Source organism: Microtus oregoni, unplaced genomic scaffold (assembly GCF_018167655.1).
Source record: "Microtus oregoni isolate MIOR12 unplaced genomic scaffold, Mior012 000048F_ref0000485, whole genome shotgun sequence".
In the NCBI taxonomy this organism is placed as follows: Eukaryota; Metazoa; Chordata; class Mammalia; order Rodentia; family Cricetidae; genus Microtus; species Microtus oregoni.
This window is the reverse complement of record NW_024543222.1, coordinates 4,057,050-4,072,847: the sequence shown is the minus strand read 5'-3', so window position 1 is coordinate 4,072,847 and position 15,798 is coordinate 4,057,050. Positions and strand designations below refer to the sequence as shown.

The 15,798-nt window shown below is 56.0% G+C and overlaps 1 protein-coding gene across 1 annotated transcript; it reads right to left on the bottom strand.

Moving 5' to 3' along the window:
• Window positions 1–1,149: 1,149 nt before the first annotated feature.
• Unc13d (unc-13 homolog D) lies at window positions 1,150–15,733 on the bottom strand. The gene is made up of 32 exons (XM_041636025.1): window positions 15,608–15,733; window positions 14,887–14,922; window positions 14,541–14,648; window positions 14,368–14,427; window positions 14,210–14,276; window positions 13,806–13,989; window positions 13,087–13,131; window positions 12,883–12,951; window positions 12,719–12,788; window positions 12,438–12,542; window positions 12,159–12,251; window positions 11,979–12,082; window positions 10,411–10,528; window positions 10,214–10,338; window positions 10,019–10,109; window positions 9,880–9,936; window positions 9,702–9,799; window positions 9,345–9,396; window positions 9,137–9,267; window positions 8,898–9,018; window positions 8,435–8,578; window positions 8,146–8,244; window positions 7,797–8,003; window positions 7,575–7,643; window positions 6,328–6,407; window positions 4,274–4,379; window positions 4,128–4,199; window positions 3,641–3,724; window positions 3,426–3,546; window positions 3,118–3,241; window positions 2,527–2,723; window positions 1,150–1,515 (listed from the first exon to the last, which is right to left on the bottom strand). Exons 1-32 carry the CDS (start codon window positions 15,722–15,724, stop codon window positions 1,394–1,396), a joined length of 3,276 nt encoding a protein of 1,091 aa, XP_041491959.1. The 5' UTR covers window positions 15,725–15,733; the 3' UTR covers window positions 1,150–1,393.
• Between the last annotated feature and the right edge of the window lie 65 nt (window positions 15,734–15,798).

Sequence of the window (15,798 nt, the reverse complement as noted above, 5' to 3'; positions counted from 1 at the left end):
CTGTCAGCCTTAGCCCGACCTCCCAGACTGTGTGCCTCCTGTCCAGGGTTCTATGGTGCATTATTGATGGTCTCCGAAAAGTGACGGACAGGAAGGAGGAGTGTGTCACTGAGGTCCCCTGCCTCCCCCTCCCTCGCACTGAGGAAGTACCCTGCCTTAGATAAACCCTTTTACTCTGTTCCCCACACCCAAGCCAGGTGTTCCGCCTGACCTCAGCTAGCCTTGCCACCTCCTATTTACGCGCAGACTGAGTTTATCAAGGTCAAGTTTGACGACCCCCAGGCCTAAAGCTCTGACTGCCAGCGTTCAGGAGACCCTCCACACACAGCCTGCGTCCAGAACAGCTACTCAACCTCATGGTCCCCCAACACCAGATCCCTGTCCTGGACAGCGATCACAGTAACTGCTAGGTAAAGTGTGTTCAGAGTCATGGCCGAGGTGAGGTCTGAAAGGTGGCTCAGCGGTAAAGGCGCACAGCACCCAAGTCTGACCGCCTGAGATCGATCCTGGAACCCACGGTAGGAGACCCAGCCCCTGATACACACTGCTCCAGGGCTGACCTCTGCTTCGTGGCCACAGGGGCTCCAAGAGCCAGGTGGGGCATGCACCATATTCTGAGGAGGAGGCAGGCATGCAGGGCCTGACAAACCTGGGCCCACTGCGAGCCAACTATAGACTCTCCGAGGGCAGTGGGTAATGTGTTATTTTTATTTTCACTAGGAACATTTCTAGGTGGCAGGTGCTGTCTGAGGGAGGAAGCCTATTCTGTAGACAACCAAACTGTCCTTTCTGCTGCCGCCCCATCTGTGCCAACCCTGCTTCCTGCCAGCTCTCACCTCCTGCACCAGGGCGGCTTTGACAGGATCCTCTCGCCCTCTAAAGTCTGCCCACAGCCCTGGTCCCAACTGCCTGGGCCCTGCCCCAGTAGCCAGAACTGGCAGTCCCTGAAGGCAGATGGCCCTCAATGATTCCTTTCCTAAAGCAGCTTTTCTGGAGGGAGGAGCAGAGACAGGAAGTACTCCTCTGTGCTGGAATGTGGCAGAGAACAGACCAGGGCAAGAGGGGAGGGGCAAGAAATGATAACCATCTAGACAGTGGTGGAGCACACCTTTAATTAATCCCAGCACTCAGGAGGCAGAGGCAGGCGGACCTCTGAGTTTAAGGCCAGCCTGGTCTACAGAGCAAGTTCCAGGACAGCCAGGACTGTTACACAGAGAAACCCAGTCTTAAAAACAAAAGATAAATACTGGTCATGGTATTCCAGCACCAAGGGCTGTTCTGCCAAGAACTCTGGGCCCTCTGCCTACCGGCTCTCCTGTGTTACCCCAGAATGAAGGGCGGCTTCCTTCCCTTTGTCAGGAAGACCCTAAACTTCCAGGCTTCACTTCCACGGCTACCGTCCCGGGGGTGGGGCATGCTGGGAGGCCTGCTTAGCTCGCTGCCTCCTCAGCTTCACAAAGGCCTGGGCCTCGCGATCTCCCTTCCGGCTCTCCAACAACTGCAAAATTGGATCCCCTGTGGAGAGAAAGATTTGAAGGTCAAACTCCTGGTTAGAAAATAGTATAGTGCTGGTTCACCCCTATGCCAGCCTTGAAGGAAATTGGTGGGCACACACAAGCTAAATTCCACAGGTATGTCTTGACAAACAAAACTGGAAACATGCCGGGCGGTGGTGGCGCACGCCTTTAATCCCAGCACTCGGGAGGCAGAGGCAGGCGGATCTCTGTGAGTTCGAGGCCAGCCTGGTCTACAAGAGCTAGTTCCAGGACAGGAACCAAAAGCTACGGAGAAACCCTGTCTCGAAAAATCAAAAAAAAAAAACAAAACTGGAAACATGATGGGTCGTGGGGTGGAAACTACTGCCTCTTTCCAAGAGAACCCGAGGCCAGACAGCTAACTCCACGTCAACTTACTCCCTTGTAAAAGAGTGTGAGCCTGCTCACCAACTTGTGAGAGTTGGAAGTCAATACCTAAGATACTTTTTAAGACAATCCAGCTGGGCGTGGTGGCGCACGCCTTTCATCCCAGGATTTGGGAGGCAGAGGCAGGTGGATCTCTCTGAGTTCAAGGCCAGCCTGGTCTACAAAACCAGGCTGTGAGTTCCACGACAGCCAGGGCTACACAGAGAAACCCTGTCTCAAAAAACCAAAATAGACAGGGTCCTTACTATGTAACTCTAGTTGGCCTCAGGCTGACAGCGATCCACCTGCCTGGAGCACTGGGTTTAGAGGGGTGTGCCATCACACCCAGCCCTGAGATACTTGAGTGTATCTCATGACACACAGGCATAGGGACTTTTCTGTTATCAGACTTGGCACGTGTGCCCTGCACAGAGATCAGGCCGCCGGTCACAGGAGCTAATCCGTTTCCCCACCGAGAGAATCACACAATTACTTTCAGAGCTTGAATTTCACTGGTCTCTCCATCAGAGAGGAGATTTGTGAAATACTCAGCAAGCTGAGCCACAGTGCCTGTTCTATGGGTGTTCATCTCCCAAGAGAGCCCTGCCCTGGGACTCGGGCCTACCGTTAGGTGCAGGGTAAGTGAGAGGCAAGCGAGTCTGAGGGGCTTCGCCAGGCTCCTCACAGCCGGTCAGTCCAGGCACCCTGCAGAGTGGCAGGAAGGCCTCCCCTTCCAGGTCATCGGCTCCCAGCCTGTCATGGTCCAGCACGGTGAGCAGGAGGCATGCCCAGTCTTTTTGGCACGGCTCAGCAGGCACCAGGCTGGCAGGGAATTAGGTGCTCAGTTAGTTCCCTGCCTCACTCAAATCTGCCATCAACGGTCCCTCCCTCCAACATACAGAGTCCCCTATGCTGAGAACAGCAGTTGCCTCTCAGCCTGGTCATCTCTCACATGGCGTAACACCCACTCTCATCATGGGCTGACTTTACAGCCAGAGGTCCTGTGACCTCAAGGCCCATCTTCAACAAAGAGCAGGTACCCGAATGCCTCTGTATTTGATAGGAATCCATCCCTTCCTCCCAGGGACACATACACCTGTCCCAAGAACTTTTCCCCTCAGGCCCAGTGTGGTCATCTCAAGCACTCCTTATAGGAGGCGGGGTATCGAGGGAGGGAAAAGGGTGGGGGAACAGAGAAGAGTAGGGACCCACTCACAATTCAAAGGTCTCATCAAAGAGTGGGTGGAGTTCCTTCTTATGCTTCTGGGTCTCCCTGGGGGCCAGCTCAGGGAATTCATGTCTGGGTTCCAGCGTCAGCTGGACAAAGGGGTCACTGGCACCTGGCAAGTGGCCCGGATGGGGGCATTGCTGACTGAGTTCCAGCCACCACGGCACCCCACACTGCTTCACCCCCCCCCAGCTGTTATCTTAGTCCCCTCCTGATAACCAGAGGAAATGTGCTCAGAGCTCCCGCTGAGCCTCCAGGATCCTGGTGAGGAGAGGCCCAGGGCAGCCAGCGCTCACCATTAGAGTCCAGAGGCAGCAGGCTGGAGGCACTGAGCAGCTCCACGTGAAGCTTCTGCTCAGAGGCGCGGTAGGAGGCCTTGATGGTGACAGCACCCAGCGGCTCAGAAGTGGTTTCAGCCTGGCATGGGATCATGCATAGGCATCAGCTGGGAGGGAGCGGGGCGAGGCCCGCTGTGACCCTCGGAGGGTGCAGGGCAGGAGGAGTACCTCACCTGCTGCTGGATTCGGCTACAGAAATACTTCTGGATGAGCTCCCGGCTGGAGGCCGCCTGCAGTTCCAGGTCCCTCTGCAGATCCTGGAACGGCATAACAGGGCATCTACCCACACTTACGCTGCGGCCAGGCCCCCCTCGCAGAGGGTAAGAGGCCATAGGAAGTGCTGGGCCCTAGGACCACAGAGAGGCAGAGGTGCCAGACGGCCTGCTCTGAGCACACTCTCCCTAGTGCGGGCATGTAGGTACCCTGAGCCTAGAAGGACACTACACTTACATTATTTCTTTCCAGCATCAAAATTTGTAATGATTTTGAATAAGAGGCCCAATGTTTTGTATTGCACTCTGTTTCATGAGTGATGTAGCTGGTCCTGGATACAGGTGGATACAGAAAGACAGGCTCCCTGCCTTGACCTCTTAATTAGGGCCTCATCAAAAGACCCTAACTAGGCCCCAGGGTCATTCTCCACACTGCTAAGAATCTTACCTGGAAGGTGGCTGTGTGCAGGGCCTCTGGCGGCAGACCACAGCCCTCAGCGTGGAAGCAGACCTCCAGGCTCTGGGGAAGAGAAAAGAAGTGACTGCAGGTACCCCAGGGTTAATGTCCTCCCATCCGCCGGTAGGTACAGTTACCTGAAGGGCTGCCTTCAGCCTGCTAGAGGCCAACGGCGAGCTACGCTGCGAAGACGCCACCTCCGCCAGCACCGTGAGCGTGTGGGTCCACAGCAGAGTCAGAAGGCTGCCAGGTGCCGGACACAGGCCAGGCAGCAGGGAAAGAAGCAAAGGTGCTCTTCAGAGAGGGGCGGCCTCAGGAACCCAGGCTCACCCTACCTCCCCTGCCCCACCTCCCCGTCCACCAGTTCAGCAAGTGAGGCTGGGGCAAAGCTGGCAGAGGGGGTACCGAGGAAGGGTTGCTCTGGCAGAGGGTGAGAGGGGAGTACCAAGGAAGGGTTGCTCTGGCAGAGGGGGTACAGAGGAAGGGTTGCTCTGGCAGAGGGAGAGAGGGGGTGGTAGAGGGGGTAAAGAGGAAGGGTTTCTCTGGGAGAGGGTGTAGAGAGGGTACCGAGGAAGGGTTGCTCTGGGAGAGGGTGTAGAGAGGGTACCGAGGAAGGGTTGCTCTGGGAGAGGGTGTAGAGAGGGTACCGAGGAAGGGTTGCTCTGGGAGAGGGTGTAGAGAGGGTACCGAGGAAGGGTTGCTCTGGGAGAGGGTGTAGAGAGGGTACCGAGGAAGGGTTGCTCTGGGAGAGGGTGTAGAGAGGGTACCGAGGAAGGGTTGCTCCCAGAGTGAGAAGGGGGCAGGTCAAAGGAGTTGTTAATTCCATCAATGCATCTCTTAACCTCAGTGGAGAAGGCTCTTGAGGAGTAGTGCTTTAGCAAACCACTAAAGTGGGAGAGGAAAAGCTGGACCCCAGGGTAAGCTAGGGTTGCAGCACACAGCATGGGTAAGGAGAATAAGATGAAGACAAGAACAGGAGATGAGATCTAACATGCAGCCCCGTAGAGCTGAGCAGGTAAGGATCCTTTTGATTTATTTTTTCTGTACATTGGTGTTTTGCCTACAAGCATGTCACTATGAGGGTGCCAGATCCACTGGAACTGGAGTTACAGATAACTGTGAACTACCATGGGGGTCCTGGGAATTGAACCCAGATCCTTTGGAAGAGTGGTCAAGGTTCTTAACCTCTGAGCCCCTGAGCAGGTCAGTATCTTCAACAGGCCCTGTGTCCTGATGGAGGACGCCTGTGATGGGGGTGTAGCTCATGAGTACAGCGCTCACCAGCATGTGGGGAAGTAGGCCTTCGTTTGAAGTAGTGAGTGAACTCATTTAATACTCACTTAGCAGCATCAGGTACTGTTCTAGATGTTTCTGAGCAAAGCTCTTGTCTTAGTGGAGAGTTAATTCTCATTTATGTGAGGAAAAACAGAACAGAACAAAACAAACAAGAAAACACTCAGCAGCCGGGCGGTGGTGGCGCACGCCTTTAATCCCAGCACTCGGGAGGCAGAGGCAGGCAGATCTCTGTGAGTTCGAGACCAGCCTGATCTACAAGAGCTAGTTCCAAGACAGGCTCCAAAACCACAAAGAAACCCGGTCTCGAAAAACCAAAAAAAAAAAAAAAAAAAAGAAAACACTCAGCAATGGCATAAAGAAATCCGAGCCTACAGGGGCCCTGCTTGCTGCTCAGTAGGAGGAAAAAGAACTGTAGGAGGAAGAGCCCAGCTGCCAATCAGGGCCCAGGTTCCACCTGGAGGCAGGTGAGGTTATGGACCAGAGCTCTGCACGTGACCACTCATTCCTCAGGAGAGGCTGGGACTGGGATCATGGGCAATGACAACTTGGACATCTTGAAGCCACTAAAGAGGAATAAAGAACCCAGGTATCCAGAGCCTACACTTTGAACATCCCAACCAGAAGTCTCCCCGAGCCCCAAGCGGGGCTCATGCCTGGACCATGAAGCAGTCAGGGGCCCTGAAGATGGGCCTGGGCTTGGAAGAATACAGGGAAAAGCTTGCCATGGTCAGAGCTCGGCAGAACAAAAGGGGCCAGAGAGAGAAGCAGAGAGCTCCCTGTCCCTGAAGCTGGTTGGATTCTCCAAAGGAAGAGTCACCAAAAGGATTCCCAGCAAGCCACCAACCCAGAAACACATGGGAGCAGAGGGCGGTGTGGGTCGGGGGCTGCCCCATACCTGCTGAAGTTCTCCTGAACCAGGTTGGTGTTCATGTAGAACAGTTCCACCTCTAGGAATCTCATCAGGGGCAGAATGGCCTAAGACAGACCAGAAGGACTCAGGCCTGTTTTAGTCCAGACCTCGCTCACACTGTCCTGACCGTCCCATCCCCTGGGCGGGGAACAAAGCTAGGCTTTTGTGTGTTAGGTGTTGCAATGTCCTGGCTGCTCTCTCTGCTCCGACCACACCATCCTCGGCATCCTGTGGACCCACTCTGCACCTGCCGCCTCAGGACCCTGCTCTTCCTGGAACGTCCTTCCTCTAGGCATCTCACGGGACCCTTTCTCACTTCCTGTGGACCTTGGCTCAGCTGTCACACTCAGAAAAAGGCCTTCCCTGACCACTATCGAGAAGTCCAACCCTTTGACATTTCCCAATCCCCCCTTGTGTTTTATTTTTCCTTTTGGCACTTGTTATCTATCACACTATGTAAGTGTGTGTGCAACCGTGCACACAACTGATCGTGTGTCAGTGGTTACAGTTATACCATTGCTGGAGTGAGTGCTATCTCTGCAGCTAGCTATCCATTATGCCCCCAGAGAAGGAAGCCCTAGGAAAGCAGGGGTTTTGGTTACACTTATTTAAGACCAATGATTAAGTCAGTATCTGGAACCATAACGTGTGTTTACTCAACATTTGATGAGCTAATGAATAACTCTTCCCCAAACAGTCAGAGGCAGAGTGATCCACTCTCCCCTTTACACACGAGGGGCTTGGGTTCAGTTGGCTGCCATAAATGGGGTGGCAGAGGTGATAAGCCTTGGGAAGGATGTGATCCCAGACCCATGTGTTCCCAGGGCTACAAAACTAAGCTGAGGGCTGGAGAGATGGCTCAGAGGTTAAGAGAACTGACTGCTGTTCCAGAGGTCCTGAGTTCAATTCCCAGCAACCACATGGTGGCTCACAGCCATCTCTAATGAGATCTGGTGCCCAGAACACTCATACATAATAAATAAATTAAAAAAAAAAACTAAGCTGAGCCTCCTGAGGTGAGCATACAGCACCCATCAGTTCTAGGAGAGCCTGCGGCATGACCCAGCCTGCCTTACTGAACATCCAAGGAGGACACTGAGGCCCATGGGGACATCACACCCAGGTCAAGGTTGGGGAACTGATCCAACATCCTCAGGACCTTCAACTTCCATCTACCCAGGCTCTTTTCACAACCCCAGAGGAGAAGGGCAACGAACAGGGCCATTACTCACGTCCTCAGGCGGAACAGACTCCTTGACGCCAATGAGTTTCTGGATGTGGGTGGCAATGCCCACCTCCAGCTGGGGACACAAATCAGGGAGACCAAGAGAGACCGAGTGAGCCAGGGGCAATCCAGAGAGTGGGCTTGAGGTTTGGGGTCAGGGGATAAACATCAGCAGCTCGGGTTCTGCTGAGGACCAGGGTAGGCAGGGTCCCAGGGGATCGGACAGTACCTGCTCAGCCAGGGTGCGGACGCCAGTACGGATCTCATGGCCCAGCCCGGCCAACGCGCCCTGCAGCTGGGCATGTAGTGTGTTCTGCAGTTGCCCCTGCTCCAACACGGCTCCGACCCGCTGCTCTAGTGCCTCCCATGCCAGCTGAGTGGGCAGCTTGTCGATGATCAGCCGCAGTTGCTCCATGTTGTTGACCACCACACACAGCTGGGGTGGGCACGGGCACAGGGATGCAGAGCCTCTAGGCAGATCCACCCCTCCCCTGGCCAGCCCGTCAGCACCCCCAGTCCCCTCAGCCCCCCAGCTCCCCGAACCCTCCCAGCCCCTCAGCCCCAGCTCTGGGTCTTACCATGTTGGCTGCCTGACCCTGGTCCTTCTGACCTACAGACAGCTCACGGGCCCGGGCCTTTATAAGGCTGCAGTAAACCAAGGCCAGCCGGCAGGTGTCCTAGGGTGATGGACCACAGAAGATGAAAGGATGGATGGGTGGGGCCCTCAAAATGGGTCAATAGAGGTGTCTCAGAAATGCGGCGTTTAGGGTGCAAGGTTTGTGGGGGGCCGGGAGCCTGTGAAGCACTGGGTGTGGCAGAATCGAGGCTGTCCTAAGGGGAGGCAAGGATGCCGGGGAGGTGCCATACCTCCACAAATTTGACAGTGATCATGAAGGCCTCCTCGGGGTCTGGCCAGTCCAGTTGCCGGGCGGTATGGCTGATCTGGGCAAAGCAGGTGGATAGATCCACGGCGGAAGTGCTGTGCTTGGTCAGCTCACCCAGGGGCACCAGCTGGGGGAGGGGAGACACTCAGGGAACAGGCTCATGGCAGGCGGACACAAACCTACTCCCCTAATGACCACGCTCAGCTGAATGGAGGCTACCGGGAGGATGACAGCAAGGCTGTGCCCGCCGCTCCTTCAGCCCACAGGACCCCTAGGCACAGAGGAGCCCGGCTGAACCTCGGGATATCAGGAGGCCATATTTTGCACAAAGCAGGCCTGGACAGTGCCCGGCTGAAGGAGCTCAGAGATGGTTAGAGACTTCTACTGGCCTGGAGGTATCTGCAGAGAACCCAACCTCTTTCCCAAACCCAGGGCCCCTCCGGTACCGAGTCCATGTGCACAGCACGCTGCACCCGCTCCAGGGCTACACTGTAAGTCTTCTGCAGCCACGAGGGGACGGCTGGCTGGAACCAGCGGTGGAACCCATCCAGGGCCAGGACTCCATTGCTAGGGAGAGCAGAAGCTTAGCCTGCGGGGAGGCAGGGGCTGGCCTTGGGCCCAGCCCTTGTCAGCCCTTGTCCTTCCGGCACGCCCGAAGCCCACCTTCAAGCCACTTGTTGCTCACTTGTCTGAGGGCACTGGGCCCAGCTGGTAGAGCTCCTTCAGACTGACATAGAGCTGAAACAGACTCTCTCCCATGTCTGGAGAAACAAGGCTTCCCACTGCTGCTGTGTGGTCCTGTACCCTCTTGGCCACCTATGAGAAAAAGCTTGTCAAGGAGGGCTGTGGAGCTAGACGGACAGGTGTTACCTGGAGATGGCAGAGGGTCTCACCAGCCACTGTAGCTCCTGGAAGGCCACGGAGAAGAGGTCTATCTTGAGGACACTGGAGGAAAGGCAGTACATGTGACAATGGTGCCCATCAGGGTCCCACAGGCCCATCGGCTCCAGACCTGGCTCCAGAACCCCAGACCCGTGGGCTTCGCCCGGGCCTGGCCCGGCCAGATCCATCAGCTCCGGACCCGGTTCCAGACCCAGCTCTAGACCTGGATCTTATGTGTGCCCATCAGGGTCCCACAGGCCAATTGGCTCCAGATCTGGCTCCGGCCCCATCAGCTTCAAACCCATTAGCACAGACCCGGCTCCAGAACCCCAGACTCATCGGCTCTGGACCCGGCTCCAGGCACTTACTTGTGGAAAATCTTGTTCCATGTGTGTCGGCACTGGTACAGATCAGCCATCACATCCCGTACCAGGCTTAGCAAGGCCTTGCCAGCCTCCAAGATGCCCTGGGAAGGATACAGGAGGTTAAACGGGGTTGCAAGGGCAGATAGCACATACCCACCCTCGACCCCGTCCCAGAATCTACCTGCACCATGGGCTGATGATGTTGCTGCATCAGGTGAAACCATTCAATGGTGCCCATCTGTTGGAAGATGTGGGGGGAGAAGGGAGGGTTAGTGAGCAAAGGTCCCTGCCCCGGCCCCCACCCCCGGGAAGACACCTACCCGCAGAGCCTCAGAAACCTGCTGGGACAGTGGAGCACTGTCTGGGCACAGTTCTCCAAAGGCCTTTGTCTTGCACATCTGCACCAAGACTCTGGAGGGGGCAGAGCGCTCTGTTCAGAGGCCTCCCACCCAGCAGGTGCTACCCCTGCACACTCAACCCTGACCCCCTGCAGCGGCAAAAGGGTAGCCACTGACCTGAGGAGGGACTGCAGCCTGGATGGGGAGTCAGAGACAGACAGGGGAAAGACGGAGCGGAACTTCCGGATGAGGGAGAGGCCATAGGCCAGCAGGGAGGTGAAGGAGGTGGCCAGTTCCTCCCGCTGCGAAGCCAGGAGATGTTACAGGATGGTCGGGCCCTCCAGTGCCCAGCCCGCTTCCCTTACACCACTCACCTGTTCTGCCTTGAGCCGGCCCTGGATCCACTGGTACTCAATGCTGGTGATGGGGTGCAGGAGGCAGCTGCTGGGGAACTCGAGGCTCTGGTAGAGGCGGCTATAGGCCAACCACTGCCTGCAGGGACAGGACGCCCTCAGCAGGACCCAGGAAGGCAACATCTCCCCACTTTATCCACCAGTAGAGGCTGAGCCAGTGGCTGATCATGTGACTCTCAGGACCTCTGTTTCTATAGATGCTGTCCAAGTCACCTGACTTTTTTGTATTTTGTTGTTGTTGTTGTTTGTTTTGTTTGTCGAGACAGGGTTTCTCTGTGTAGCCCTGGCTGTCCTGGAACTCGCTCTGTAGACCAGGCTGGCCTTGAACTCACAGAGATTCACCTGCCTCTGACTCCCAAGTGCTGGGATTAAAAGCATGCGCCACCACTACCCAACTGAGAGAGGGTCTCTTACATATCCCTGACTGTCCTGGAACTTACTTTGTAGACCAGGCTGGCCTCTAACTCAGAAATCTGTCTGCCTGTTTTCCAAGTGCTGGGGTTAAAGGTTGAACACTATACCCAGCTTCTTCTGACTCTTAAATTGTGCTTTGTCTGGATAAAACCTCAGAACTAGGCCAGGCAGCCGGGCGATGCATTCTTCTCCACACAGGCTGGCATGCCAGTCACGCAGGAGTGCTCCTTCTTGGCATTCCAAGAAGCTGACATAGCTCAGGGGACATGATGGCCCTTGGAGATTTATTGTCATTTTCAGAGGTTTTGTTTTTCTGAGTCAGGGTCTCACTGTATACGGTGAAGCCCAGAATGGCCTCAAACTTTCTGCAATCCTTCTGCCTCAGCTTTTTGAATGCTGAGATTGATTACAGGCATGTATCACCAAGTCATTTTTGACATCAGTTTCTGAGTATCAGCTCTTTACTGCTGTGAGCCTGTGACACTGGGAAATGGGGCTGCAGCAGCCAGGCAAACACAAAAGCCCAGGGCTCAGGCCAACGTTCAAAAAGGAGGCCAAAAGCTAGGGGTGCTAGTGACGCACACTGTAAATCCCAGCACTCGGAGGCAGAGGCAGGCGGACCTCTGAGTTCAAGGCCAGATACAGAGTGAGTTCCAGGACAGTCAGGGCTACACGGAGAAACCCTTTCTCAAAACAATAACAACAACAACAGAAAGAGAGAGAGAGAGTTCCTGTTTCATGAACAGCTAGAATCTGAGTTGTGCACAAAATCTCCAGATCTGAAAGTTTGTTAACTGACTCCAAACTTAAAAAAACAGTTTGGGATAGGGGTGGGGGGCTGGAGAAATGGCTCAGAGGTTAAGAACACTGACTGTTCTTCCAGAGGACCCAGGTTCAATTCCCAGCTCTCACACATTAGCTCACAACTGTCTGCAACTCCAGTTCCAGGGACTCTAACACCTCACACAACTTTCATAAAATAAAACATTATAAACAAACACAGTTTGGACCCGAGAGCACACTCCCGAGGGCTGTTTTTTGAAGTGCCAGCCTGTTGGTTGGTGGGCAGGGCAGAGAAGGTCCCCTAGGGGTTCTGAGCAGGGCTGTGTACTCACGCCATGGACTGGTGGAAGTCTGACAGGTCCTTCTGAGTGGCATGGAGAAAGAGGATGGTGGCACCCTGGGGACTCAGCGATGCATCCCAGGAGGTGCTGCCGGCCTAAGGGAAATCATAGAGGCACATCGGGACCAGGCAGGTGGCTCTGGGGGGATTCAGCTCTGGCAGACAGCCATACCTGGTGCTGGGTGACTTCGTAGGACACCAGCTGCTGCAGGAGGTGGAAGTGCACTGTGTAGCTGGGTTGGGAGCGGCTGGCCACCGTGGCTCTCTGCAATAGGTTCAACAGGGCTATGAGCAGAGAACCCCATGCCGAACACAGCCAGCCCTCCCCACGTCAGGAAGGTTACCAATGGAGGTGAGCAGAGAACCCCATGTCGGACACAGCCAGCCCTCCCACGTCAGGAGGGTTACCGACAGAGGAAGACACAGCTGCTGGCCCAGGCCCCGGACCTACCCGCTTGTGAATGAATTGGAACTGCAGGTGACACTGGCCGCGGTCTGGGTAGGTCTCTGTGCAGGGCTCTAGTGGGTACCACTGGTCCTCTCGGCAGTGCAGGTCCTAGCAGAGAAGACAACAGTGACGAGCATCAGAACCCCGCACAGAGCTGAGGCGAGAGCAGGGAGGCAGTTGGGGCGGCCCCCAGGCTCAGATTGGGTCAAACCTGAAGTCCTTTACCCTGCCAGCCCTTGCCTCTCTCCTGGCCCTTCTCCCCGGCTCTTCTCCCCGACTCGTACCTGCAGCCTAAGGACCACATTCCCCAGAAAGTCATCCTGGCCTTTATCCTTCCGAGCTTCCTTAAAGATCCTGTTTTAGGCAGGTGAAAGGTCAGCCACCTGGGCACTCAAAGGCAGAGCCTGTCTTTCAGGAGGCAGGGTGTCTGTGAGTCTGCAACACCCACCTTCGGAGCCCATGCAGGTCCGTGAGCTCCCCAAGTTTTTGTCTCACGGATTCCACAGTATCCAGGTCCCTGTTGGCCAGAAGGTAGAGTAAGAGGCAGGGAAGGGGTCCATGACCTCATCAGTAAAGAAACTTTGACACATTGTCCCCGCAACCCACTGCCTCTTTTTGTTCTCATCCCCCGGGACAGGGCAGGGCCACTCACCACATGTCCAGGTGGAAGCTTGCGTTGGTTATGTCCTCAAACTCCCTAGGGAGAAAAGAACATGTATGTTTAAGGACCTTAGCAGGGTAGGACATGCATGTTGGGCCAGGCCACAAGCCCAGAACCTGCCGTCCCCAATATCACCCACCGTGTGGAGTTGTAGCCCCTTCCTGCCTAGTTCTCTTTTTTCATTTTTTGTTGGGTACAGGATCTTTTTATGCAGCCTTGGCTGGCCTGGGACTCACTATGTAAACCAGGCTGGCCTCAAACTCAGAGAGCTGTCTACCTCTACCTCCTAAGTGCTGGGATTAAAGATTGCGCCATCCCATCCACCCCACCCCAACCACTTCACGCCTTCTTCAAGAACAGGCTGGAAGGTCCTCTGGCCACCAACCAGCCAGAGATACCCAACTGTGCCTGCTCTACAGTCATTTGGCAGGGCCTTGCCATGTAGCCCAGGTTAGCCTTGACCTCTCCATCTTCCTGACTCTGGAGTGCTAGCATTTCAGGTGCGTGACATTACATCAGCAGGTTCATGATTGGCATTCACGTCACGGGTCTGTGCCATCTAGCCCCATCTCCCTCCAGCTCTACTTGAGGACCGAGGGCTGAACTCATTCTCTTGATCCAGGAAGATCACTGATCTCATTGGCTGGAAAACCTCCACCCAGAGGAGACCGGGATGGGAAACGAATAGAGGCTGGAATGGGACCACGTACAAGATAAAGGTTTCCTCCCAAACAGGGTTAAGCGTCTGGCTTTTGACTTGGGTGCGGTGTGTCTGCTCTTCAGGGATGGTGTGTTTCACTACGGCCTTCTGGCGGCGGCGCGACACCGGGCTGCCCTCGGGCACACCGACTCCCTGCTCGATGATGCCCAGCAGGCAGTAGGGGTCACTGAACCCTGGCAAGGAATGAGGGACAAGACTCCAGGAAGTCAGCCAGGTTTTCCTTGAATTCCATCAGCTCCTGGGGCCCAGCTTCCTCCTGGGAACGCTGGACAAAGCTCTAAACTTGGCATCTAAACACAGGAGTCTAGCAACTGGGGTGTTCGGTGGATGGGCTCTCTGGCAAGGAGTTCAAGGCGAGACTGATGGGGTTCCGGGGCTCCCCCAAACACTTACCACTGACATCCTTGCCCAGAATGCCTTTGGCCTGTTTCACTGTTGCCTTCAGACAAAATATTGGTTTCTGGAAGGATGGGAGTGGGCGCTGCCTGAGTTGCTGAGAGGCCCAGCTTTTCACGCCCCCTCCTTGCCCAGGGTGCCCTGGCCCAGGTTACCTCGAGCCCCCCAACACGCTGCAGCATCTGTTGGTGCTCCTCGGGCTGCACCTGGAAGGCCTGAAGAGGGCAGAGGTGTGGGAGGCTAGGGACACAAGGTAGGGTAGACTGGTGGGAAGGGAGGGTTGAGCCTTGGCTGTAGGAAGATGGGTAACAGCGGGGGCTGGATTTACCTCCTGCAGGTAGCGTAGCAGTTCTGAGTCCTCTTTCACATGGTTGGGCTCTGGCTGACCCAGGCGGTGCAGGACAGTATAGAGGGCTTCCTCATACAGCAGGTCCCGCTGAGACACAGCAGGGTCACCTCAGGAACCCTGTCATCACCCAGCAGCCCTCCCTGACGCCCAGATCTCGGGCCCAGAAAGGGACAAAGAGGCACCAATGCAGTGAAGGCTGAACCTCAGAATGCTCTCTACGTGGTTGTGAGAGCCGCCTCTGCCTCTGGGGCCTGAGGGGCCTCCGTCAGAGAGGATGTAGGGCTGCTTCCCACATCCCCCACACTCTCCAAACTCCACCTCTTACCTCTTCTGAGGAAAAATGGTGGGACTGGACCTGGACCTAGGAGCAAGGTGAAAAGACAAGCTGTCCTCAGAAGCTTATCTAGCCAGGCAGGACGACCCAGGCCTGAGACAGAGGGACCGTAGCACCTCAGCCTCTCGGGCCTCTAGGCCCACAGAGTCCCCTCACTTGTTCCAACACAAGGCTCCCCGAAGGGCTCACCCCTGGGTCATTTTGCTCATCCCCTGGCCTGCCATGCCTGAGGTCCATGGGCGTTCAGCTGGCCCAGCAGTGGGCTCTCCGGCACCTGCCCCCCCTTCCTTCCCCAGAGGAAACAGTGGTGCTTATCAGGAGGCTGCTGGCTCCTCACCCCAGCTGCGGAAGTGAGGCCTAAGAGCAGGGGAGGGTGAGTAGGGGGGAATGCCAGGCAGGTCTGGGGTAGCTCAGAGGGGTCCCTAGGCAGTCCACTGTCATTGGAGATATTCCTTCAGGGGGCGGATGCCTTCAGAGAGCAGGGCCGGAGGGACAGGCCCACCAAAGGGAAGAGACTAGGAAAGCCCACCACGGCTCAGAGAACACATGGTGGACTTCTCTGTCCAACCACAAGGCTATGCCCAGGGCCATCGAGGGCAGGTGGGTGGGGGCAGGCAACCTCCCACATCCAGGCCTCGAGACCGCAGCGCCACCCCCTAGGCTGGTTCTTGGCCCTTCATATCACTCCTACCTCATGGGTGGTCACTCCTACCTCATGGGTGGTTTGGGGTGGTGGATCCTGCAGGTCTCTGGCCCTGCGGCGCCTTATCTTGATGGCCTGGCGCAAGAGTGGAGGGCGCCGCTGGGGGTGGGAGAGGTGTGTCGCCATGGTGGCTGACTCTGCCCTTCCCTCTGCCACCCCCTTAGCTGCCGGGTGAAATCAGCAAAGCCGCAGGATGATGC